Source organism: Macrobrachium nipponense, chromosome 16, assembly GCF_015104395.2.
Source record: "Macrobrachium nipponense isolate FS-2020 chromosome 16, ASM1510439v2, whole genome shotgun sequence".
Lineage (NCBI taxonomy): Eukaryota > Metazoa > Arthropoda > Malacostraca > Decapoda > Palaemonidae > Macrobrachium > Macrobrachium nipponense.
In genome coordinates, this window is record NC_087209.1 from 28,932,164 (window position 1) to 28,956,815 (window position 24,652).

The 24,652-nt window shown below is 42.2% G+C and overlaps 1 protein-coding gene across 4 annotated transcripts in view; it reads left to right on the forward strand.

The window, feature by feature from the left end:
* Positions 1–2,287: 2,287 nt before the first annotated feature.
* LOC135195630 (transcription factor 12-like) overlaps positions 2,288–24,652 on the forward strand; it is a 642,011-nt gene continuing 619,646 nt past the window's right edge. For all 4 annotated transcript variants that reach the window (XM_064221981.1, XM_064221983.1, XM_064221982.1 and 1 more), the window contains exon 1: positions 2,288–2,383. In XM_064221981.1, coding sequence (XP_064078051.1) covers positions 2,302–2,383 — 82 coding nt within the window. In that variant the 5' untranslated portion in view covers positions 2,288–2,301. The remainder of the gene's footprint in view (positions 2,384–24,652) is intronic.

Genomic DNA, 24,652 nt, shown 5'->3' on the forward strand with positions numbered 1-24,652 from the left:
ATATACATCTTGTTTCCTTAGTGACGAAAAACAAAGACGTGGTGTAAACAGCGAAGGAAAGTATAATATTGACTGCAAAGCGGTTGAGACAAGAGGGAAAGAAAATGGACTGGGTACGGAAAGAATAGGAAGAGGAAATTCACCATTAAGATATGGCTGGAAAGATAAACCATGGGAAAATGATATTAATGAGAAAGCTGAAAGAAAAAAAATAAGCAATAAGGTGCACGAAGAGTAGGAAAAGTGCAGGAAATGAAGGGCAATGAAAGAAATAATGAAAATAGAGAATAATGTAAAAAGAAAGCATATCTCTGAAAAAATGCTGAATTGTTAGTGGAGAGTTAAAGATATGATCTTTTGCTGTGTAGGTACAGAGCATTTCGTACTAGAAGCAACTAGATTAAAATACTGTTAGGTTTTAGAGTATTACGTTATAAGTAGTTTTCAGTTTTATATAATCCTTTTTCAGTGTTCTTACAGTATATTTCTAGATAATTCTCCTGTGCCGACGAAAACTTGAAACTGTACAAAAATAACAAAGGTGAACATAAAAACTTTAATAAAACTTATTTCTCTCTCTCTCTCTCTCTCTCTCTCTCTCTCTCTCTCTCCTCTCTCTCTCTCTCTCTCTCTCTGAAGAAGAAGTTCTTAGACTAAGCTGATCATTAGTACCATTCGAGTTTCCTCAGAAGTGTGAGAGAAAACATTTTGTGGAGATATCTACTCAGGTTTTGGCCGATTTTATTTTTCTTTAGCAAACGGAATCACATTAATTCAGATAGTTTTTACTTGGAAGGAAATTTCTCAACAGGCGGTGAAATGACTGATCATTTAAAAGCTTCAATTAAGTGACTTTTCCTCCTATTGGGTTTCGAAATCTGATTGTCTGCCCTCTAAACTGTCGACATCAGTCAATTAAAGTGGAGCGAATGAAAATCAAGAAAAAGGTCAAATGAAGGACCATAAAAAACACCATAAAATACCCGTACCGAAAAAAACTACAAGGTTACCTTCTAGTGAAAGGTAATGTGGATCTTAAGATGGCCCAGATAACTCAGATTTTGATACGCATCCAAACCCATACTTAAAGTTTAGTTTGTCTACTTGAAAGCTCACCCTTATAGATTAACACTCAAGAATCATCTTCATTACATGAAACTGAAATAAATGTTGGGTGATGCTCATAAAAACTATCTTAGTGGAGTTATCTTCATGTACAAAAGTCTAATAGAAAAATAAAAGTTTCTCTTGAAGAAATTTCGATCACTTTTCTCTCAGACAATCTGTATTCCATAAAATATTGCAAGTTTTTTTTTAACACCACGTAGTAGCCTATACTAAAACAATATTCCATGGACGATACATCCAACCTATTATGAAATTCATTTTAAAGAGAACATTTTGCATATATGTAAGTCACTACATAAAGTATTCATGAAATATGCTGGTCAAAGGAGTCACGAACTTAATTAAAATCAAGATAGGTGATGGTACAGTGACATGCAGTTTTTCTGTTTTATCTTTTTTTCTGAAACTATGTATGATAATCAAGAAGGTTTAAAAGTGAACGTAATCTTAGGGAACAATAGGATTCAACGTGTACAAACTGCAAGAACAGAGTTCAAGTAAATTTTCTTTAAAAAAAAATAAAGAAAAAAATCCCAAAAAGCTTAATCCTTCGGCTTGGCGGATATCTCTAAAGAGTAGCATCAGCCTTAAGTTTTGTAATCAGTTGATTACAGTTGAAACTAATTAGGTGAAGCTTCAGATAACTAATCCGCATATTTATCTTAATACTTATCAGCTGTTCACATACATGAATATCGTAATACTGCAGGTTAACAAAAAATACTCTTATGCTGCTGAGGTGTAAAAACTGTTCTCTGGCCGGTTAATCTTCATATTAAACTTTCCTGATCTTTCATACAAAGAAACATGAACACTCGTAGTTATACAAAAACACAATTGTTAAAATGAGATACTCGGATGTTGGCGGTTCCAGCATCAGTGGGAGGAAGAGCGCCTGTGTTATTGAATTTTGTATGGTTGGTAGCCTTGACGCGCGTGCGGACACTGCATCTAAACAAAGCATTCTTTTAGAATTTAAAATAAGTAAAATATTTCGTTAGTTGTCTATAAAATACGAAGATTTACGTATTATTATTAAATAAAAAAGCGTAGTATTGTACAATTTTTATAAATTTATTTAATAAAACCATTCAAGTATAACAAATAGAAAAGTGGTAAAAGAGAATATTCTAAAAGCATGATTATTACTCTATGTTTTCAGTTTAAGCCAAAATGGCTGGAGCAGAGGATGAACCGATGCACCTCTACGAGGTTTTTCAAAACTGTTTCAATAAGATTGCGAATAAGCATACCGGTAAGTACTGATTTCTCAAAGCCTTGATATTCACGGAATATAATAATATTCCGAATCTGAGTGCCCATGACCTCCGTTTCTCGTACTAGGCAAAGAAAAGCGAGTGCTGGTATGTTTGGGTGGCTGCCATGATGGGCCAGGACAAGTACGGTAGTGGCCCCGTCTCTCTATGGCACTAACTGTGGCACTCCTTCCTTGGCCCATGATGCTTATGAATTTATTTAGCTCCATATTTACACCTCTGGGTAGCTTGTTTGCGCCAGGGAGGAAATGGCTTACCTGGGTACTAGGCTAAGCTTGGTGCGATGTTCAACTGGGCAGAGGATGCCACCATAGCCTAGGGTAGGCTATCCTTGTGTTGGTACACTCGCGTTAATACCAAATGTTTTTATGCTTATCCTGTAGGCAGCATTGGCACCAGGCATTACATTGGCGTTCTGTGTTTACAGCAGAGCAACTGGATCCAGCTAGATCTAACTAGCCTAAGTCCCAAAAGGGCAATCTACTAGCTAGGCTAGATACCTAAGTAGCTACCCTAGTTTCCAGATGAGGTAGCTTAGGTAGGCTTACTAGAGATTTTGATGGTGCATGGTCAAACCAGTTAGCTTGAGGTGAATTATTGGTAAATGTGAAGGAGAAGATTGCACAAAGATATTGCTTATTAGCTAGAGGTAGGCTAATATGATTTTCCGTTACTGAACATTGCTAGGCTAGGCTAATGCAGTGAAAGTTAAATATAGCAGGGTAAATGAGCGAACGGTAACATAGGGTCCATCTCTCTCGGAACGCGGCTACTTACAAAAAAAGCACTCGTACTATGCCATTATTTCATAATTTAGGAGAAAACATTAACTTCAAGACGAGCATAGAGGTCTTGGTGTGCTGCCTGGATGGGCCACAACTCTTGATTGATGCTCATGGCAGCGAATTCAAGAGCTATTTCAGCAAGGTGGCCACGTTCCATTAGAGGTGGCTGCTATGTTGCCGCTCGGTCATTTACCCTAAATCTGTGATAAGAAATTAATACTGTCTTGTTTATTTTTTTTTTACTTTCGTCCTCAAGAGGCAGGTATTGCCTATACATACTGTGCTGCTGAGATTCTGCCATGTTTAGTGTGAGCCCCTTGTGGATGGACTTAAAAGCATAAACAAAAGATGATAAACTTCTCATTATTTCAGTACATTTCACACTATCTCACTTTCACTGAATTTTATACAACATCCTTTTCTGTATCTAACAGTTATATGTGGGAGATCACAGTGGGAGACTGTGATTTTCAGGTAGAGAGAGCACAAAACAGGTGAAACAGTGTTCGGACCTACCCTGATATAAATCTCTCCATAATCAGATTCAGAACTTCCAGACGTATCAGAGGGACTTGAGAATACATCCTTGTATTTACCTCTGGTTTACCTTTGTGACACCCCGTAATGGTGGGATATAAGCTATTGATTTGCTACCATATGAACACAAAAATGATTAAAACAGACATAAAAAAATATTCTGTGAAATTTTTTAATTGTGCCAAAATAATCCAAGGAAGAAGACTTTCACGCCTACAGCAAAGGAGCTGTTACTATGAAGTCTAGCTGGTTGGTTTATTTCAAGCAGTGCCCAAATTCCAAAACCCCACTTACTCTAATCAGTGAAGAGAACTTAATCAGGGCTAAGCATTTTCCATGTATTGTATCTAAATTTCAAGATTAAAATAACACAAGACATTAAAAATAAGTTAGCCATCCTTACAAATAATGTGTCAGGACAAGCAGAATCTGAATGGAAAGTTAACTTGCATATATATACATCAAACTATAATAAAACGACTTGGAAAAAGACTTGGAAAAAGTCAAGGGGTTAACAATATTCATTGGTAAATATATTGGTAACAGATATACTACATAGTATGCTTGTTGTATTGAACAAATCAAGGAGACTTAAGAATAAAGGAAAAACTATCAATGACTGGTGTTAAAGGAAAATAATATCAGTTTGGGTGAACAATTTGGCTGATTTCTAGAACAGTGGATAAAGAAAGATGAGTTCATCAATAAAATAGCAGAGGTATTCATTGTTAAGAGAGAGTGCTGAGGAGAAGCCTTTTAATTATTGTTTTGCAGATAATAAGTAAAGTTAAAAAATACTCATAGTAGCACGAGTCTTTAAATGGAGAAGCAAATCCAATAAGTGAAGTGTTAAAGAAAAGAAAGGTATAGCTGAAGCTCTGGGAGGAATTTAAGCATGTGACAACAGATATAACAGCGAAGAAAATAATTATAAATGTTGAAACAATAATAGCAAGATGATGCTTTCTTGAAGATTAGTTAAGTTGACAGTGTAAGTAAACAATATGAAGAAGCTTTCCGCCAGAATTATATGTAACGTATCGAGTAGATAGTCAAAGGACGATTGTAGAAGCAACTTGACTGCAAGAATTAATATTTGCAGAATGTTTTTTACATTGAGAACAAAATCTCAAGTATTTGTGTTAAACCATATGCTGGAGATACTAGGTATTACATGAAATATAATCCAGTTTTTAGAGACTTAATTTATAAGAACCATGATACTTAAAGCTAGAATGGGTGCCAAATAATATAAGAAATACATATAACTTTACTGATGGTTGCTGTTGTCAAAGATGTAGTTACATATGACAGAAATTCCCTACCAGAGAGAGAGGATGAGCCATGCTGTGGCAGATGCAATGCAAATCATAGAAAAAGGTATTGTAACAATGCAGGTAAGAAAAAAGCTTATACAGTGTATTCACAAGGAATGGGTACCAGACCCGCCACAAAGAGTTGAAACCCCTATAAAAATGCTTAAAACTGCCTATTTTGTTGGATAAAACTCAAGAAAAAGTTGCTAAAAGTGTTTATACCAGGTGTTTTGTTCATGAAACTTACCTGTCAGATATATATATAGCTGTATTCTCTGAAGTCCGACAGAATTTCTAAAACTTACGACACACGTAGTGGGAGTTAGGGTGGTTAGTACCCATTCCCGCCGCTGGGAGGCGGGTATCAGGAACCATTCCCATTTTCTATCAGATTTCTTCTGTCGCCGGTGTCGTAAACACCTGTTTACACACCTCCGCCTCAGGATTTTGGAAAACTTTTCATATTGCTTGAGTATCCTCTTGACTTTTTGGTTTTTTGATTGGATCGATAGCTTGGCATACGTGATTTGGACTGTTTTTTTGATTTTGGCTTAGATTTTTCCCTTAAAAATGTCTGGATGTAGTTCTGCTAGCGCCAGGGTGTGCTCGAAAGTGGAATGCAAGGTTAGACTTCCAAAAGCCTTGGTTGATCCTCACACATTGTGTAAAGGGTGTAGGGGGCAAGAGTGTAGATTTGATTTGCGCTGTAATGAGTGTGAAAGCTTAGATGATTTGCAATGGAAGACGTATGAATCCTACGTTAAGAAGTTAGAACGTGATAGGATTAGGAGGTCTTCCTCCAGGAGTAAGTCGGGTAGCAGACAGGGTATTAATGTATCCCCTTCTAACCCTCCTTTAGATTTTGTGTCTCCTAACCCTGTAGTGTTGCCTTCGGGCCCTCAAGTGGTGTCTGCGGAGGGTAATGCCCTTTCGCTTATTCTAGATTCATTGAAGACGCTTGAATCTAAAGTGCTTGCCCTTGAAAACAGGCAAAATAAGTGCAGTGATAGTGCCCCTAGTGAAGTGGAGGGGGCGTCAGATCGGCCCTATAGCGCCTCTAGGCTGGGACCTCTGCCGGACTCCCAGGACTCAGGGAGAGGGCATGTCGAAGGCCGAAGGAGGGTTACGGGGAACCCCCACCGATCTGGCGTCCCTTCAGCAGTTCCTGTGGACGCTTCCCAGGCTGCTAAGGAGCGTGCTCGAGCACGTATCCTTAAGGATTGTTTCTCGTCTTCCGACGCGTCCTCCCGCGCAAGGGGTGGGAATCTCAATCGGATTCGCGACCTCTGAAGAGGACTCTTCAAGAGCTGGACGCTTCACGTCATGCTATGTCTGAGTGGCATTCTTCTCCGGAAAGCGTAGCTTTTCCGCCCAGAAGAAGTATAGGACGTCATCCGACGATGACGCCCTCGAGCGCCCCAGTCGCTCTAGAGCCAAGGCTGTTTCCTGGGAGAAGGAAGAAGGCGTCCCCTCGCCCCTCTCCTTCTCACAAGCGCAGCTCGTCTCCGCGTAAGGAGACATCTCAGACGGAGATCATCATTGCGATGCAGCGGCAACTGGACGCTTTACTGAAACAGAAGGAGACGGTCCCGCGTCGAAGAAAAGACGATAGACTACCTATCAAGAGATCTAAGCAGTCTGCTCCAATGGCTCCTTTTTCGTCCCCGTCTTCTGATATTTCGCCCTCTAGACGTCGTTTTGCTCCCCAGGGTTCAGCTAGAGGTGACGGTAGACGCCAAGTTAGAGAGAGTTCTCTGCAGGCTCCTCTCCCTTCCCGTAGAGAGGACGCTCGGCGTTCCGACTTCGACGCTTCTGCTGACGACGATTTGCGTTCTGCACCTCTGCGACATGACAGTGTGGACGCTCAATGTTATGTTAGTCGGGCAGTGGATCAAGTTTCTTCGCTGGACGTTCGGAAGGACGCTTCGCGGGACGGTAGAAGAGTCTCTTTGATGGACGCTTCGCTGGACGCTCCGTTGGACGCTGATTTAGACGCTCGAGAGAACGCTACATTGGACGCTCAGATGGACGCTCGTAGAACGTTCTAGTAAGACCTCTGTGGACGCGAATGTGGAAGTTCGCTGTCACTCGGATGTGGTTCCCGAGACTTTGGCACGTTCGCCTCTAAAAAGTGACTCCTGATCCTGTTACTGTTAAGGATCCGTTACCCTCGTCTTCTTTTCATCGTTCAGATAGGAGACTTGGAGCTAAAGGACTTCTGCTTCTTCCTTCGGACTTGCACTCGGGTAGGGAAGAAGGAGAACTTAGCGGTTCTTCGGAGGATGTTGATGATGATCAACCTGCTACGTCTGCCTCGTCAGATTATCAAGTTTTGGCACGACTACTTCGTGATCGTTTGGCGATACTTTTCAGCCAGCTGCTCCTTCTCCTCCTTCTCAGTTTTCGTCGTCGAAGACAAGTAAGTCTCCAGGTTTCGTGAAGATGAAGACGTCGTTATCTACGAAAAGAGCTTTCCGGAAGGTAAACGCCTGGATGGAGTCTAGGAAAGCAAAAGGAAGAACTACTTTCGCCCTGCTCCGTTCTAGAACTTAGCGGTAAGGCAGGGATGTGGTATGAGACAGGCGAGGAATTAGGATTGAAGGTTCCTACGTCGGCTCAAGGTGATTTCGCCAGCGTGGTGGATGCCTCAAGGAGGGCCCTTTTCTTTTAGCATCGGCTAAGGTTTCTGGACGACTTCCCGAACTGGACCATCTTTTGAAGGGACTATTTAGGTCCTTAGAAGTTTTCAACTTTTTAGACTGGTGTCTTGGGGCCTTAGACAACCAATCTCGTAAGCCAGACTCGATCAGCTTGGGGGAGCTGTCCAGTGTATTGTCATGCATGGACAAGGCCGTCAGGGATGGCTCAGAGGAGTTAGCCTCTCATTTTTCAGCAGGGGTTCTTAAGAAAAGGTCGCTTTATTGCAACTTCGCGGCTAAGTCTGTCTCTCCCGCTCAGAGGACAGAACTTTTGTATGCTCCCTTCTCGAGTCATCTCTTCCCCCCAAGCTATGGTGAAGGATCTGCAGTGAGTCTGCAGGAGAAAGCCACACAAGACCTGTTGGCTCAGTCTTCGAGACGTCCGGCTGCCCTTCAACGTCGTCAGGAACGCAACAGTTTAGAAAGCAGAAGCCCTTTCGTGGAGGGACTTCCGCTAGATCGTCTCCTCGAGGAAGAAGCCTTCCTAGAGGTAGAGCCCCTTCCAAGTCTAGGGGTAAGAAGTGAGAGAGCGTGCCTTCAGTCACCGGTAGGAGCCAGGCTGCAGTTGTTTGCAGAAGCCTGGAGAGTAAGAGAGGCAGACACCTGGTCTCTCGACGTCATAGAGAAGGGTTACAAGATCCCTTTCATAAAGCCGCCCCCGTTGACTTCCACTCCCAGGGACTTGTCCCCATCGTATCCGCTAAACAAAGCGAAAGATTCTTTTCGACCTGCTCGAGCAGATGCTCGAGAAAAGAGCAGTGGAACAGGTTTTAGACCTGGCACGCAGGATTTTACAACAGATTGTTTCTTGTACCGAAACAATCGGGAGGGTGGCGGCCCGTCTTGGATGTAAGTCGTCTAAACCTCTTTATAGAGAAGCAGAGGTTCAAGATGGAGACACCTCAGTCAGTTCTCGGGGCCTTAAGACCTGGAGATTGGATGGTATCACTCGACCTCCAGGACGCCTACTTTCACGTCCCGATACATCCCCAATCGATGAAGTACCTTCGGTTTCGTATTGAAAGGGAAGGTCTTTTCATTCAGGGCTCTTTGTTTCGGACTGAGTACGGCTCCTTTTATCTTCACCATCTTAATGAAGAACGTGGCGAGGTGGCTCCATCTTTCCAACATCAGAATCTCGCTCTATCTAGACGACTGGCTCATACGAGCCTCCTCGCAGACACCGTGCCTGAAGGATTTGAAGACGACTCTGTCTTTAGCTGCGTCCCTGGGACTTCTGGTGAACTTCGAGAAGTCACATCTGACCCCAACACAGTCCATCGTGTATCTGGGGATTCAGATGGATTCAGTGTCTTTTCGGGCGTTTCCGTCCCAGGAACGTCAGCAAACAAGGCATAGAAAAAGTGTCAGCCCTTTAGGGAAAGATTCATGCTCGGTGAGGGAATGGATGAGTCTGCTGGGGACCATTTCCTCGCGGGAGAAGTTTGTTTCCCTGGGAGGCTACACCTCCGACCTCTTCAGTTCTTTCTGTCGGACAGCTGGACAGAAAAGGACAACTTCGACATGAAGTTAAACATCTCGGAAGAGGTGAAGAACCATCTAAGATGGTGGCTCGATCCGTGGAAGCTGTCAGAGGGCGTATCCCTCAAGCTTCAGAACCCCGACCTAGTGTTGTTCTCCGACGCGTCATCCACGGGGTGGGGAGCAACTCTAGGGGGGGGAGGAAGTGTCAGGTACCTGGAGAGGGGAACAGTAACCTGGCATATCAACTTCAAAAGAGCTGGCAGCGGTTCAATTAGCGCTCCAGTTCTTCCAGAACAAAGTCCCTCCCGTCGTGTGGTTCAGATCAACTCGGACAACACCACAGCCCTTGCATACTTGAAGAAACAAGGAGGAACACACTCTCGCTCCCTGTTTTCTCTAGCAAAAGAGATCCTGCTTTGGGCGAAGGAGAGAGAAGTCACAATATTGACAAGATTCATTGCCGGAGTCGAGAACGTCCGGGCAGATCTCCTCAGTCGACAAGGACAGTTATTGCCGACAGAGTGGACTCTCAATCAAGAAGTATGCCAGGAACTGTGGGGTCTTTGGGGATGCCCCTTAGTGGACATCTTCGCAACATCAAGGACGGCGAGACTTCCTCTGTATTGCTCCCCGTTCTCGATCCGGGAGCAGTAGCAGTAGACGCCCTTCTATGGGATTGGACGGGCCTGGATCTCTACGCTTTTCCCCCCTTCAAGATCCTGGGGGAGGTGATGAGAAAATTTGCAGCATCGGAGGGGACGAGGTTGACCTTAATCGCCCCCTTTTGGCCCGCAGCGATCTGGTTCACAGAGGTGATGTTCTACCTAGTGGATTATCCGAGATCTCTTCCGTTAAGGAGAGATCTACTCAAACAGCCCCACTTCGAGAGGTACCACAAAAACCTCTCCGCTCTGAGTCTGACTGCGTTCAGACTATCCAAAAGTTGGCCAGAGCGAGAGGTTTTTCGAAATCAGTGGCTAAAGCTATCGCCACCACGAGGAGACCATCATCAATCGCGGTTTACCAAATCGAAGTGGGCAGCCTTTAGAAGTTGGTAAGAGAAAAGGAGTTTCCTCTACCACTACCTCTGTGAGCCAGATCGCCGACTTCTTGCTTTATCTGAAACAAGATCTAAAGTTGGCAGTGTCAACTATTAAAGGCTACAGAAGCGTTCTATCTGTAGTTTTTCGCCATAGAGGTCTTGACCTCGCTAACAATAGGGATCTCCATGATCTATTGAGATCTTTCGAGACGACCAAGGTACCACTACCGAAGCTACCTTCGTGGAACCTGGATGTGGTCCTAAAATATTTGATGTCAAATCGTTTGAACCTCTTTCATCTTCGTCTCTACGAGATTTGACGAAGAAAAACTGTATTCCTAACTGCTCTGGCGACGGCGAAGAGAGTTAGCGAAATACAGGCTATCAGCAAACACGTCGGTTTCAAAGGGCATAATGCAGTCTGCTCTTTGAATATGTCGTTTCTGGCCAAAAACGAAAACCCTTCCAATCCGTGGCCTAGAACATTCGAGATCAAGGGTATGGCTGAGATCATTGGTCAAGAGCCAGAAAGAGTCCTGTGTCCTGTTAGGGCTCTTAGAGAGTATATTCGTAGAACGAAGGATTGCCGAGGTTCTGCAGAGAACTTATGGTGTTCGGTCAAGAGACCAAACATGCCCATGTCCAAGAATGCACTGGCATTCTTTTTAAGAAACACCCATTAAAGAGGCGCACGCTTTCTTGCAAAGACAGTGACTTGAAGATACTTAAAGTTAACGCGCACGAAGTAAGGGCTAGTTTTCGAACCTCATAGCCTTTCAGAAAACATGGCTCTTAAAGACATTTTAAGTGCTACTTTTTGGGAGTAACTCAGTGTTCGCCTCTCACTACCTACGGGAGGTGAGAACTACCTATGAAAGCTGTTACTCTCTCGGACCATACGTCGCCGCAGACGCTATTTTGGGGCAGGAGGTAGCACTCATCCTTTCCCATAGAAAAGGGTAGGTGAGTTTTTAATATTTGTATGTTTATGGTTGTAGGGTCGGCTGCCGAGTACAGTCGTCCCTTCCTTTAGCCTTTGGTATATGGAGTTTTGTTGTTAGGCTAACTTAGGTGGTGGTTTTTTGCCTCGTTGCCCTTCTCGGAAGTATGGTCATGGTCTAGTCACATTGTGGTCCCGTCCTACCCCGTTGACAGATCATCTAGAGCGCACCAACTACATAGGTCACTACCTTGTTGGTAACTCTAGTGAAGCAGAAGCAGGCTTGGGTGACAGTAATCACGAAGTCAGCTATGCTAACAGGTAAGGAACCAAGATGTCAATCATATACATTTATATGTTTTCTAAAAATAAAATCCTTTTTTCTGTCTCTCCCACCGCCAAAGGTGGGATTCAGCTATATATATCTGACAGGTAAGTTTCATGAACAAAATGATATTGTTAAGATACAATAAAGTTTGTTTCATACTTACCTGGCAGATATATATAATTTTAGTACCCACCCACCTCCCCTCAGGAGACAGTGGAGATAGATAAATCTGATAGAAAAATGGGAATGGTTCCTGATACCCGCCTCCCAGCGGCGGGATGGGTACTAACCACCTAACTCCCACTACGTGTGTCGTAAGTTTTAGAAATTCTGTCGGACTTCAGAGAATACAGCTATATATATATCTGCCAGGTAAGTATGAACAAACTTTATTGTATCTTAACAATATCATTTTTAATAGTTTTATCACAAAAAGTGCATTTTATGATGAAATTGATAAAAAAGCAGGAATTTGTGTTTATTTCTCATAGAAAAATACCATGAATAGGCAAATTTTTCATCATAAAAAGTGCATTTTATGATGAAATTGATAAAAAAGCAGGAATTTGTGGATATTTCTCATAGAAAAATACCTTGAATAGGCGAATTTTCTGCGAATACACGTGTCCACAAATAAGGGGGGTTTGCTGTATTGCTTGAGATGTCAGAGTATGACATAAATTGTGGCGCATGAGATATGATTTAAAACAGAAGAGGTGATTGAGAGGATGGAAATAAAACAGTCGAAATTAGATACTTTACTGTAGACTGAAATTTTGAGCCTCAGCATCTGAGCTAGTACAGTTCAAAAGTTTTTTTAAAGATTTTGGTGCAACTTTAGAGCATTGGAAAAATATTTCCCAATTATGTTTCAAGAATATTATTGATGTGTTCTGTAAAAACTAAACATAATTGCCTTTTGAGGTGTAGCCCTGCAGTGCATCTTGTTTTGATGGGAGTGGGCCAAGATTCAAGTACGGCCAGTAACAGTATTTATGAAGCTGAAAGTACTTTATCAAGAAAATGAGCCAGAACTCACTAGTTCACTGAGAAATTCATATCTGAAAAGATCTTTATCATGCCTCTCTTTTGTGTACATAGTATGCACTGTAGATATTTTTTGGTTATAGAATACATGTGGGGATTTGCCTACCATGTTTTTATGATACATTGTATATCCCATACCAGCCAATATGTATATAGCTAGGGCTAAGTTTATTGATTGATAATCCCATGACATACCTTGGTATAAAAAAAAGGATTATCAACAAGTCTCTTTTTGTTCAACTATGGTGATAGAAATACACATGAAATATCAATTGAAAATTGTTAACAATAGATGTACAGCCTAACCATGCCTATCATTTGTCTTTGTTTATAACCTTCAAGATTTATTCAGTCTTATTTGATGTCTTCTGTTAATTTTTATGTAGTTGTAACCAAAAACTAGGGACAAATGCTTTCACAATCATTTTCATGTGTGAAACAAAGATATGATCTCTTGTATGTTTTCTTTGTTTGGTGATGGTGATGTTTGCTTTGGAATTTTAGTGCTGTACGATCACAGACTTGGCCCTTCGTGTTGTGCTAACATTTCATAAAAGTTGCATCAGGTCATTCAAGAATAACTCGACAGTTAACTTGTAGTGTTTTAATATGTAGCATGTTTGAACTTCTAATAAACAAAGTGTCAAAATGCTTTTTACAGTAGTTAGGAAAGAAGGGATTTATGTTGAAGTAATCATACAGTTTAGTACTTTTGAAGTAAGTTATTTAAATGTGAAATAGGAAATTTCTAAATGTTTTTCATGTGATTGTGATAAATTAGTCTTTTCATTTTGTTAGAAATATTGGTTAACATACACATCCCCCTCCAACTGTCTAGCAGACAGCACAGGGTTGACTAAAGTGTGAAACCAAACTTGGGGTCAAGCAACGGTTAGAGGATGCTTTTCACTAAAACTAAAAATGTTGTTATCCATGGACTTGTATGTCAAAGTGTTGAAAAGACAGTATGTACGTATTTGGATGAGACCCCCGCATTTGAAAGTAAGCAGTTTTTTAAAATGGAGATCAACCATGGCTACATAGGAAGTAAATTATTTCAGATGTAAGATACAGTTTAATTTTATCATTTTAGATGTCATTTTGATGTTTCTGACATTTTTGTATAAAATGTTTTTTAATGTATGACACTTACCTGGCAGGTATATATATAGCTATATTCTCTGTTCCACCTGGCAGAAATTTTCAAAGCTCGCGGCAAACGCTAGTAACCTATTAGTAGTTCAGGCAACCACCACCCCGTTACCGTGGCGCTAGCGCTAGGAACCGTTCCCAATTGGGCCAGATTTTCTCTGCCAGCCGAACCGGCAACATTGTTGGTGGTTCCCTGCTAGGATTTTCATTCTCGTTGCTGACTTTTCATGGATCTTTGGTATTGTACTCGGAAACGTTAGCTTGGCATTCGCTTTGGATTGTTCTTTAAGATGTCTGATACTGGAAGTATGTTTAGAGTTTGTGTAAAAGAGGGGTGTAAGGTAAGGTTGCCGAAAGCTTCGGTCGACCCTCATACCATTTGTAAGAAGTGTAGAGAGAATGTGTGTACTTGGGAGAATAGGTGTTTTGAATGTGAGAATTTATCAGAGAAGGAATGGAAGATATTTATGAAATATGTTGAAAGGCTTGAGAAAGATCGTGTAAGGAGATCTGTTTCTCGTAGTGAGAAGTCGAATTCTTCTAGCAAAAGGAGTGAATGTATTTCCTCTCCAGCTCCTTCTAACGTAGAATTGGTAGTTCCTTCTCCCCAGGTATCTCCTGCGCCCGCTGCTGTATCGGAGGAGGCGAACGATACACAGATTGTGAAGGTGTTCGCTGCCCTTGCGTCCATGGGTGACCAGATACAGCGACTTACGGATAAAGTTAGTGCTTTTGATGTCAGTGAAAGTGTAGTGGAGGGGGCGTCTGATCGTCTCTCTCGTGCTCCTAGAACCTAGACCTCTGTCAAGCTCCCAGACCCAAGGGAGAAGGCATGTCGACAGTCGAAGGGAGGCGAGAGAGGTTTTGTCGCGGGGTCAGGTCGTCCCTTCGAACAGTCCTGTTGCAAGTTCCCAGGCTGTTGCAGTTCGCCGCAGAAAAGGCGTAACTGGGAAGTGTGCGTCCTCGGATGGTTCGACTTCCGAGCGGGAACGTCGGTATGCAGTTGTGTCTCGCCCCCTCAAGAGGACTTTCAGGACATCGACCGCTCTCGAGAGACATGCTCAAGATCGTGAGGCTTGGAGTAGTCCTGAGGAGTTGTCCTCCTCGGAAGACGGGGACGCAGTTCCGATCAAGAGGAAGAGGATTTTTCGTGCTAAAGAGGACTTAGTACGGCCTTCTCGTCCTTGGATTTATATGAGAGACTCTCCTCCATCTTCTAGTTTGTCTTCCCCTCGTCTCTCTCCGTCGGGTAGAGTACAAGATCGCTCTCCGTTACGTCGCAGTCCCGCTCGTAATCCTCCTCCTTCGTCCTCTGCCATTCAGGAAGATAGTACGAAGGGTTTCTTAAGGGAAATGCAGTCTAAACTGGCAGTTCTTGTGAAGTCTTGGGATGCGCCTGTGCAGGCATCTTCGAGGAGGAAGGACGATTTCCTTCCCGTTAAGTCTTCTAAGAGGGAAGACAAGGACGCGTTCGCCGAGGACGCAGGACGCACTGGCGCTACGAGGACAGGCGATCGCTTGCTTATTCAGGACGCAGAACGCAGGAAGAAGAAAATGGTTTCGGAAGAAGCAGGACGCAAACGTCAGGACTCGGGATCAATTGTGGACGCAAGACGCAGGTGACAGGAAGCAGATGTGTCTACGATGGACGCAGGACGCAGGCGGCAGGACATCGAGAGGCGGCAGGACGTTATTCCGTCAGCGAAGCGTCAACACGACAGTGATTTGCAAGACATTTCTTCAGCAGAAGAGGAATTGGAATTAGTTGAGGAAAAGAATACGGAACCTTCTTAGATTACAAGATTCTGACTTCACGTCTTCTTTCTATTTTTGAAGGGAATTCAAACCGACAGCTCCTTTATCTCCCTTATCGCAGTTTTCCAAGACTAGGACTCCAAAGAAGTCCTCTTTCCTTAAGATGACTCTGTCAATTTCGGCGAAGAAGGCCCTTCAACGTGTGAATGACTGGATGAAGGATAAGAAAGAAGCGGGAAAATACTCTTTTGCTTTTCCACCAGCTAAGTTAGCATCGAAGTCAGGAGTATGGTACGCTACTGGAGAAAGTCTAGGCCTGGGAGTACCTGCCTCCTCCCATGGGGACTTCTCCAGTATAGTAGACAGCTCACGCAGACAGGCGTTACAGTCTGCTAAGGTCTGGTGGACTTCGTCCGAGTTTGACCATCTTTTTAAAGGGATTTTTAGGACTTTCGAAGTCTTCAATTTCCTAGATTGGTCTTTGGGAGCACTGGCGAACTCCCTAGAAGAAGAAGATTCGCAGGATATAGAAGCAGCTAAGAGCATTATGTCCTGCATGGACAAGGCTCTGAGAGACGGAACGAATGAACTGGCTTCTTTGTTCACAGCAGGAGTACTAAAGAAGAGATCGCTGTTGTGTTCTTTCGCTTCAAAAGGGGTTTCAAACTCTCAGAAATCGGAGTTGCTGTTCTCTCCCCTTTTGAAACAGCTGTTTCCTTCAGAGGTGATTAGGGATATTGCTCTCTCCCTTTCTCAGAAGGCCACTCAAGATCTTCTCTCGTCTTCAGTTAAGAAGTTCTTACCATCCAAGTTGGTTAAGAAAACTCCAAAGGAAACTAGGCCTTCGCAACAGCCCTTTCGAGGCAGAACATTCGCTCGACCCGCCTTTAGGGGTAAGAGAGTACCCACTAAAAGAGGAGCCAAGACCACCTCTAAAGAATGAGATATCAGTCCTCCAGACGACAGTGGGAGCCAGACTTCAAGGTTTTTGGGAAGTTTGGCAGAACATGAAGGCAGATTCCCCTGGGCTGTCAACGTAGCTCGGGAAGGGTACAAGATTCCTTTCTTGAAGAGACCACCTCTCGCAACATCTCCGAGAGCCCTCGGGCAAATTACAACGATTTAGTGAAGAAAGCGGCTCTGTGGGAGCAAGTAGCTTCCATGCTAGAGAAAGGAGCCATAGAGCCTGTTCTGGATCACGAATCTCCGGGATTTTACAACTGGTTGTTCCTGGTTGCAAAGTCCTCGGGAGGGTGGAGGCCAGTTCTGGATGTAAGTCAACTGAATCTTTTCGTAGAAAAGACCAAGTTCACTATGGAGACGAACGATTCAGTACTGGCAGCGGTACGTCCAGGGGACTGGATGGTGACCCTGGACTTACAAGACGCATACTTTCATATTCCGATTCATCCAGGAAGCAGGAAGTATTTAAGGTTTGTGATTCAGGACAGGGTCTTTCAGTTCAAGGCCCTGTGCTTCGGCCTTTGCACAGCCCCCCAAGTGTTCACGAGGATGATGTCCAATGTGGCGAGATGGTTGCATTTAAGAGGGATCAGAGTGTCTTTTTATCTTGACGACTGGTTGATAAGATCCCAATCAAGAAGTCAATGTCTGGAGGACTTGAATCAAACATTGAACTTAGCAAAAGACCTAGGTCTTGTGGTAAACATGGGAAAGTCTCAATTGAATCCCCAACAACAGATAGTTTATTTGGGGATTCAGATATCGTCAGTGACTTTTCGGGCTTTTCCGTCCCCCGAAAGGCAAGCCCTATGCATTCAGAAGGTGCAGGACTTTCTAAAGAAAGACCGATGCTCAGCAAGAGAGTGGATGAGTCTACTGGGCACACTCTCTTCGCTAGAGAGGTTCATTTCTTTAGGAAAGACTGCACATGAGACCTCTACAGTTTTTCCTGAAGGATTCATGGCCAAGAAAATTGCAACCGGATTCCTTCCAGTTTCTAATTCCTGCCGAAGTGAAGGAGGAATTAAAGTGGTGGCTAACTCCAGGCAGGTTAGCAAGAGGGATGTCGCTTCAGCAGAAGAGCCCAGACCTCGTCTTGTATTCCGACGCGTCGTGACGCAGGTTGGGGACGACATTAGGCCCTCAAGAGGTGTCGGGACTTTGGAGCAAGGAAGAAACAAGTTGGCACATAAACAGGAAGGAACTGATGGCAATTTTTTTGGCCTTGAAGCACTTCAGAGAGTTGATTCGAGACAAGACAGTGCAGATCAACTCGGACAACACCACGGCTCTGGCATACATACGCAAACAAGGAGGGACTCATTCTTTTCCCCTTTACAAGCTGGCAAAGGAAGTTCTGCTTTGGGCGGAAGAGGAAAGCGTCGTGCTGCTCACCAGGTTTATACAAGGAGAGAAAAATGTGAGTGCGGACCTGTTGAGCAGAAGAGAACAACTTCTCTCGACGGAGTGGACGTTGCACATGGAGGTTTGCCAGAGCCTGTGGAAGTTGTGGGGCCGTCCGGTAGTAGATCTGTTTGCGACAGCCAGAACAAAAAGGTTACCAACCTATTGCTCTCCGGTTCCAGATCAGGAAGCAGTGGCGGTCGACGCATTCCTGATGGATTGGACAAACTTAGATGTGTACGCTTTTCCTCCGTTCAAGGTACTGGGGAAAGTTATGAAGAAGTTCAGGGAGAGCCAAGGAACGAGGATGACCTTAATAGCCCCGTTTTGGCCGGCCCAAAGTTGGTTCACAGAGGTACTGGAATGGACAATAGATACGCCAAGGACTCTTCCTCTAAGAGTAGATTTACTCAGACAACCCCACTTCGACAGGTTTCACAAGAATACCCTTGCTCTGGGTCTGACTGCGTTCAGACTATCGAAAGTCTTGTCAGAGCGAGGGGATATTCTAGAGAGGTGGCCAGTGCAGTGGCTAGAGCCAGAAGAACCTCCACAATCACAGTATATCAGTCGAAGTGGGAGAAGTTTCCGGAAGTGGTGTAAGAACAGGAAAGTGTCTTCATCCAGTACCTCTGTGACCCAAATTGCAGATTTCCTTCTATACTTGAGGAAGGAATTGGGGTTGTCAGTTTCGACAATCAAAGGTTATAAAAGTATGCTAACCTCAGTGTTTAGACACAGAGATCTAGACATCTCGAATAACTTAGATCTTAGAGATCTGATTAGGTCATTTGGTACCAAGAAACAACCCCAATGCAGGCCACCTGCTTGGAACCTCGATGTGGTCTTGAAGTATTTAACCTCTAGCAAATTCGAGCCTTTAGAGAAATCCTCTCTGAGAGATGTTGCTAAGAAAACTATCTTTTTAGTAGCTTTGGCAACCGCTAAAAGAGCTAGTGAGCTTCAGGCCATATCGAAGAAGGTGGGATGGAGACATGGCAACGCAGTGTGTTCATTCCAAGAAGGTTTCTTGGCCAAGAATGAGAATCCAGCTAATCCTTGGCCAAGATCCTTTGAAGTTTTGGGTCTGTCTGAGTTAGTGGGTCACGAGCAAGAAAGAGTTCTCTGCCCAGTGAGAGCATTGCGTTTTTATATGGAAAGAACAAAAGAGATCAGAGGGAATTCTGATGCTCTTTGGTGTTCAGTTAAAGACCCCAGTAGACCCATGACGAAGAACGCTCTAGCCTTCTTCATGAGAGAGTTGATTAGAGAAGCTCATATGTTGTGTCAAGAGCAGAGCTTTGGTATTTTGAAAGTGAAGGCTCATGAAGTCAGGGCAGTTGCAACTTCATTAGCTTTTAAAAAGAATTTAGCCCTCAAGGAAATTATTGAATCCACATATTGGAGAACTAATTCAATATTTGCGTCTCATTATCTTAGGGATATTCAGACAACCTTTGATAATTGTCAGACGCTAGGTCCATACGTGTCCTCTGGTACAGTATTGGGCAAAGGAGTTACTACCCCATAACCTTCTTTTAAGCTAGTTGATTTTATTAGGTGATGGTGTTTGTGTTTTTTGGTCGTCTGAGAAAAGTGTTCGGTACTTTTATCAGTCTTGTTAGTATTATCTTGGTGTGGTGTGTGTGTAGTTCAGGTAAATGATCTATTACTAGCTTGAATGCCGTGGCATAAGAGGGCTGTACGGTTCTGTCAACACATTGGTCACGTCCAGTTGTCAGTTCCAGTCTTAGCTTCTTCAACATACAGGACACTTCCTTGTTGAGAGCTCCTAAGGTTTAAGTAGGCTTAGAGGCAGGACCTATGAAGTCAGCTACCTTAGCAGGTAAGGAACCTAGAGTTTTAATAATATTTTAATAATATTTTTATACTCTAATAATGTTGCTGTCTTTGACCCACCTCCAAATGTGTCAATCAGCTATATATATACCTGCCAGGTAAGTGTCATACATTAAAATGAAGTTTTTATGTTAAAACAAAGTTTAATGTATACTTACCTGGCAGGTATATATATAATTTAATTCCCACCCTCCTCCCCTCAGGAGACAGGGTTCAGAGAAAATCTGGCCCAATTGGGAACGGTTCCTAGCGCTAGCGCCACGGTAACGGGGTGGTGGTTGCCTGAACTACTAATAGGTTACTAGCGTTTGCCGCGAGTTTTGAAAATTTCTGCCAGGTGGAACAGAGAATATAGCTATATATATACCTGCCAGGTAAGTATACATTAAACTTTGTTTTAACATAAAAACTTCATGTTTATCTCTTTAAACCAATTCTCCCTTGCTCCTCAAGCCTAATAGCAGTTAGGAATGACAGAAGGTAAGACCTTTACCATAGGTTAGGATGCAGCATACCTTTATTTCACTAATGTACACTCTCCCTCTTCTAAAAAATCCTAGTTTCCAACCGAGGTTTGTTTTATTGAAATGTAATGATAATGTTGATAAGACTGGCTTCTTAATTTTTATTTAGTACCATCACTGCTGTGTGCTAATGTCAGAGCTATCCTTGGGCACAAAATATTTTTAATAAGTTTTTACGGTTGAAACTACCAATTGGGCCTTTGTCTCTTTTAGTATTGTGGTCTTTTGTTGTACAGAACACCATCATCCTTTTTCTGTGTAGGTACCACACTCTTGAACTGCTGTTACTGTTCTTTGGACATCTGTTTTTAGTGTAGAAACAAGGAAAGTAAAGCCATGTACGTAGTTGGTTTCTGTCCAGTCAGTCAGTTTATATATTGACATTTAATATTAGTATGTATTGGCTTATGGGGCAGCTGCTTGCTTATAGGAAGGATGGTTTTTCTTACTCATAGGGTACAGTTGTGGAAACCAGTGGTTTAACTTAATTTAATTTCATGTAGTGTTATGAAAATTCAAGTTATTAAACACATTTAGAATTAGGTATAACTTTGCAGAACCATTGACTTTACAGCATATTTTAGACCAGAAAACTGTGAAAATGTTAGAGGATTAACAAATACTATGAGCCACTTACAGTAGATATCTGGTAGTCTATCATTATGTTAGGAACATTTCCTTGAGAATGTGCCTGCATCAGTTCATTTTAGTTTCAATTGAATATCGATAGAGAGGAAGGAGAAATGGAGTAATAAGTACATATACTGTAAAGTGGTTATTGATAAGAATGTCACCAGAGACAGGACCTTGCAAGTTTTGATCTTAAGTACATTGGGAGATGGCTTAAGAATAATTATGAAGTATTTAATATTTGAATTTCTATTTCGGTCAAACTTAGAAATGTCCACTAGTCTCTTGGAAGTAAAGGTGTAATTTGCATTGGCAGACATTGTAGTCCTAGAAAGGAGAAACTACTTGACATTTGTTTATATTGGATTTGGTAGACACTTGTTTTAGGTAGAAGAGTGCTTGGCACTGTTCCTACCAGTTAGGTACATGAAGTACAGTAACCAGTAAAGAGTGCAAGGTAATGTTCATATTTAGGGAGGCCTTAGACTTCATTTCAACTTGGATAATGCAATGTACTTGTACTGGTGACAGACTTCATTCTGAGAAGGAAGTTGAATAAATCCTACCAAATGTCTTCAGGTATTTAAGAAATGGTCCCTTGCTTGGACATATTATGTATCCCACACTGTGTAAAGTTACTGATTTGTATGGCTTGTTTAGCTTTTGCAATAGTGGATTCACTGTGACAACTGTCCGTTTGGTAACATCAAGAATTGGCAAAAGTTTTAACCTCAACCCTTGGTGTCCAACAAAATTTTTGGGTGTACTACATATTTCAATAGCAATTTTATTTAAAGACCCCTTAACCATAGTCTGTGTGCAGAGGTTAAGTAGAATCTGATAGTGGTTTGTGAAATATTCTCAGTTTTGTTTTGCTATGTAACAAGAGAGTGGTAATCATTGGTAACCTTATTCCAACAAGAGGTACTAGTTGATCATTTCAAGCCTTGCACACATACCACTAAAGTGAGATCACAGTACGTAGTATAGTTTTGAGTAGTACTGTTTGTCAATTTTGTTTTTGTGCTTCAAGATAACACTTCGCCTTATTCCGTCTCTACAGTTCTACCTTAAGAGGTTATAGTTCAACAATTTCCTCTTCACTTTGAAAGGGTACTTAGCTTTCTTTACATTTATTATATTGTAGGATCCTAACATTGTGCCTGGGCTTGCAGAGGATGCTTATCTCTGACTTTTTTTATCTATGTGGTTTTACCTGTGGAAGATGTTTCTCAGGGTATTACAATACCAGACTTCATCTCCTCAAGTTCACTGTGGTACCTAGCATCAGTTTTACCAAACACTTTATTTCTTTTTGGCTTAGTGAGATTCTGAAGTTTATCATTCATTAGTCAGAATGGGTTTACTGTGATTAGGTAGTATCCAAGATAGGAGAACCTGTGAGTTTCATATTTGTGAAGGATAATAAGACTATTTCTTATGCAGCTTGTATAAATGAATTTAGCTCATTATTTAAGAGGTATTGCTTCAGGTAGCCTACAAGGGTACTTTCTTCAAGAGTTGTGTAGTAGTGGCAAGCAATTCTGTGCAGAAGTTTTTGAGATCAGTGGTGCTTCATTCTGTGACAACTTATATCCAGTTACATTAGTTACATTTTCTTACTTGTGTACACTGGATATATTTCATCTGAAATGTGAAGTACATTCTGCTTTTGCAGGTTTTGCTTACATATGGTGCTAGTATATATATTTTTTTTTCTTTTTTGTGGATTCCAGACAGTTTCACGCAAAAAAATGCAAATAAAATCAGTACAAAAAATATTTTACAGGTTATGGATATATACAACAATCCTAAAAATGCAAAGTAATCTACCCTAGTTTTTGTTATAGCATTTTAATGCAGGTAAATTGATTTCAAAGTGAGGATATGGCCTTGGTACCAGCCAGATGCATTTTAATATCAGACTAGTAATCATATATTTGCTGTACTTTGAATTAGGATATGGTATATTTGTACCTATGTAAGCCACAACTTCAATTTCCTCCTTTGTTGCATGTGCTAGTTGCATTTTTAATAATCTAAACTTGTTTGCGTGTAAAAGAACACAAACTTTTTTTTCTATATAGGATTATTCTTAGCAACAACTTGATCTATCATTGAAGCTTGTTAACGAGGTGGTTACATAGTGACAGATAGATTGGTCACTATGTAACCACTCACCTGTTGGCCAGCCCTCTAATTTTCTTCAACCACCACCTAGCTAAGATGTCTCTGCTACTATTGAAATTGACTTCTTTGTTGTTGAAGCTGACTTTTTGCTTTGGCATACTAACTCTTCACCCGTTTTTTAAAATTATGTTATGGCTTATTACTGTATGCATGATGGATGATTTCTAGGAAGGTATAAATGTGTTAGAACTCCGGTGATGTCATGGGTAAGAATATGTTTTGTGTTTGTGTGGCTGCTCTGTGTCACCTGTGATATTTGATCTTCATACTTTTTGTTCTTTCTGGGGAGGGGTTCAGTAGTGTATATCTAAGTCTCTCTTGCAAGGAGGGTATGAGTTTATCTCCTTCACAATGGAAAAGGTATGGCAAGAAGATTATGTAAAATTTCATTGGGTTTGGCATAACCCTCGCTATGAGTCTTGGGGCATACCTTTTCCCCTTACCTCACCCTCTGCTTTTGGGTTGACCACTTTTTGTTCTCCCCAGGTTGCTTGGTCCTAGGGAAGATTGGAGTGAGCCGGGAATGGTCTAGCTGCTTTCTATGCTCTAGAATGTAGTAGAAGTTTAATGATTGATGGGTGTCCCCTGTATGGACAAAGGTCTTCCACCTGTTTTGATCATACTTGCACCCCCATTGCCAGAAGTGCTTCATGCAGAGGGACTTATCCATTCCAGCAAGTCTGGAGCCACGGAGTTGGTTGCCATGGCTTCCCTCCAGACGTCATCACTGTTGGGTGTAAGGCTCACAGAAGAAGGGAGTTGACCTTCATCTTACAAGTCTGGTAACCTCTGGGTGAACCTTGTCCTGAGAATGGGCAGTGCTTTTTGCTGCCTTCTGTTAAGTTTCAACAGAGAGTGATCTTGCACTACAGAATGGATCCATGTTGAACTTATTTATTCTTTCCAAAGAGCAAAGTTGAGAGTCTGTTGAAAGGAAGGGTTCTGGTCCTTAGGGCACTAAATCTACTATTCTTTTTTTTTTTCTTTTCTTTTCCAAACACCCTTAATGGGCCTTGAAAGAGATGGAAGCCTAGCCTTTGGAGTTGGCTATGCTTTTAAGATTGTGGATAGGGATAGGCCAGACCACTTTGAAACCCTGATTAGAAGCATAGTTTTTTTCAAGTCATGGAGGGGCAGAAGAAGGGAGCCCCTTATCCAGCTGTCCATAGTAAAGGAATGTCTGTCATGCCATTGAACAATATGGCAGCAACATGGGACAGAGCCCGAGGTAGTCCTCATTCTTTGGAAAAGGAACAGCATATTGTTCAAGAATTGACCCCCTCCTTATTTCCTGTGCTGATGCCATTTATGGCCTACTCTAGGGTTGTCCAGATCTCCAGCCTTGTTGGCACAGATGAGAACCATGCCAGAGAAACCAGCCATGGAAGTCATAGATGACTTCCCCAGGCTTCTGTGGTTTTCATTTTGAGGTAAAGTTAAGAGAAGACATTTCATTGACCTTTATAATTGTAAATAAGTGTGTTTTGGACTCATTTTAGGATGTAAACAGAACAGTCTGTGGTACCCTCCATCGGAGTGAGAGAATTCATATTTTCTGTAGACCTGAAGGATGGGTATTTCCAATTACTA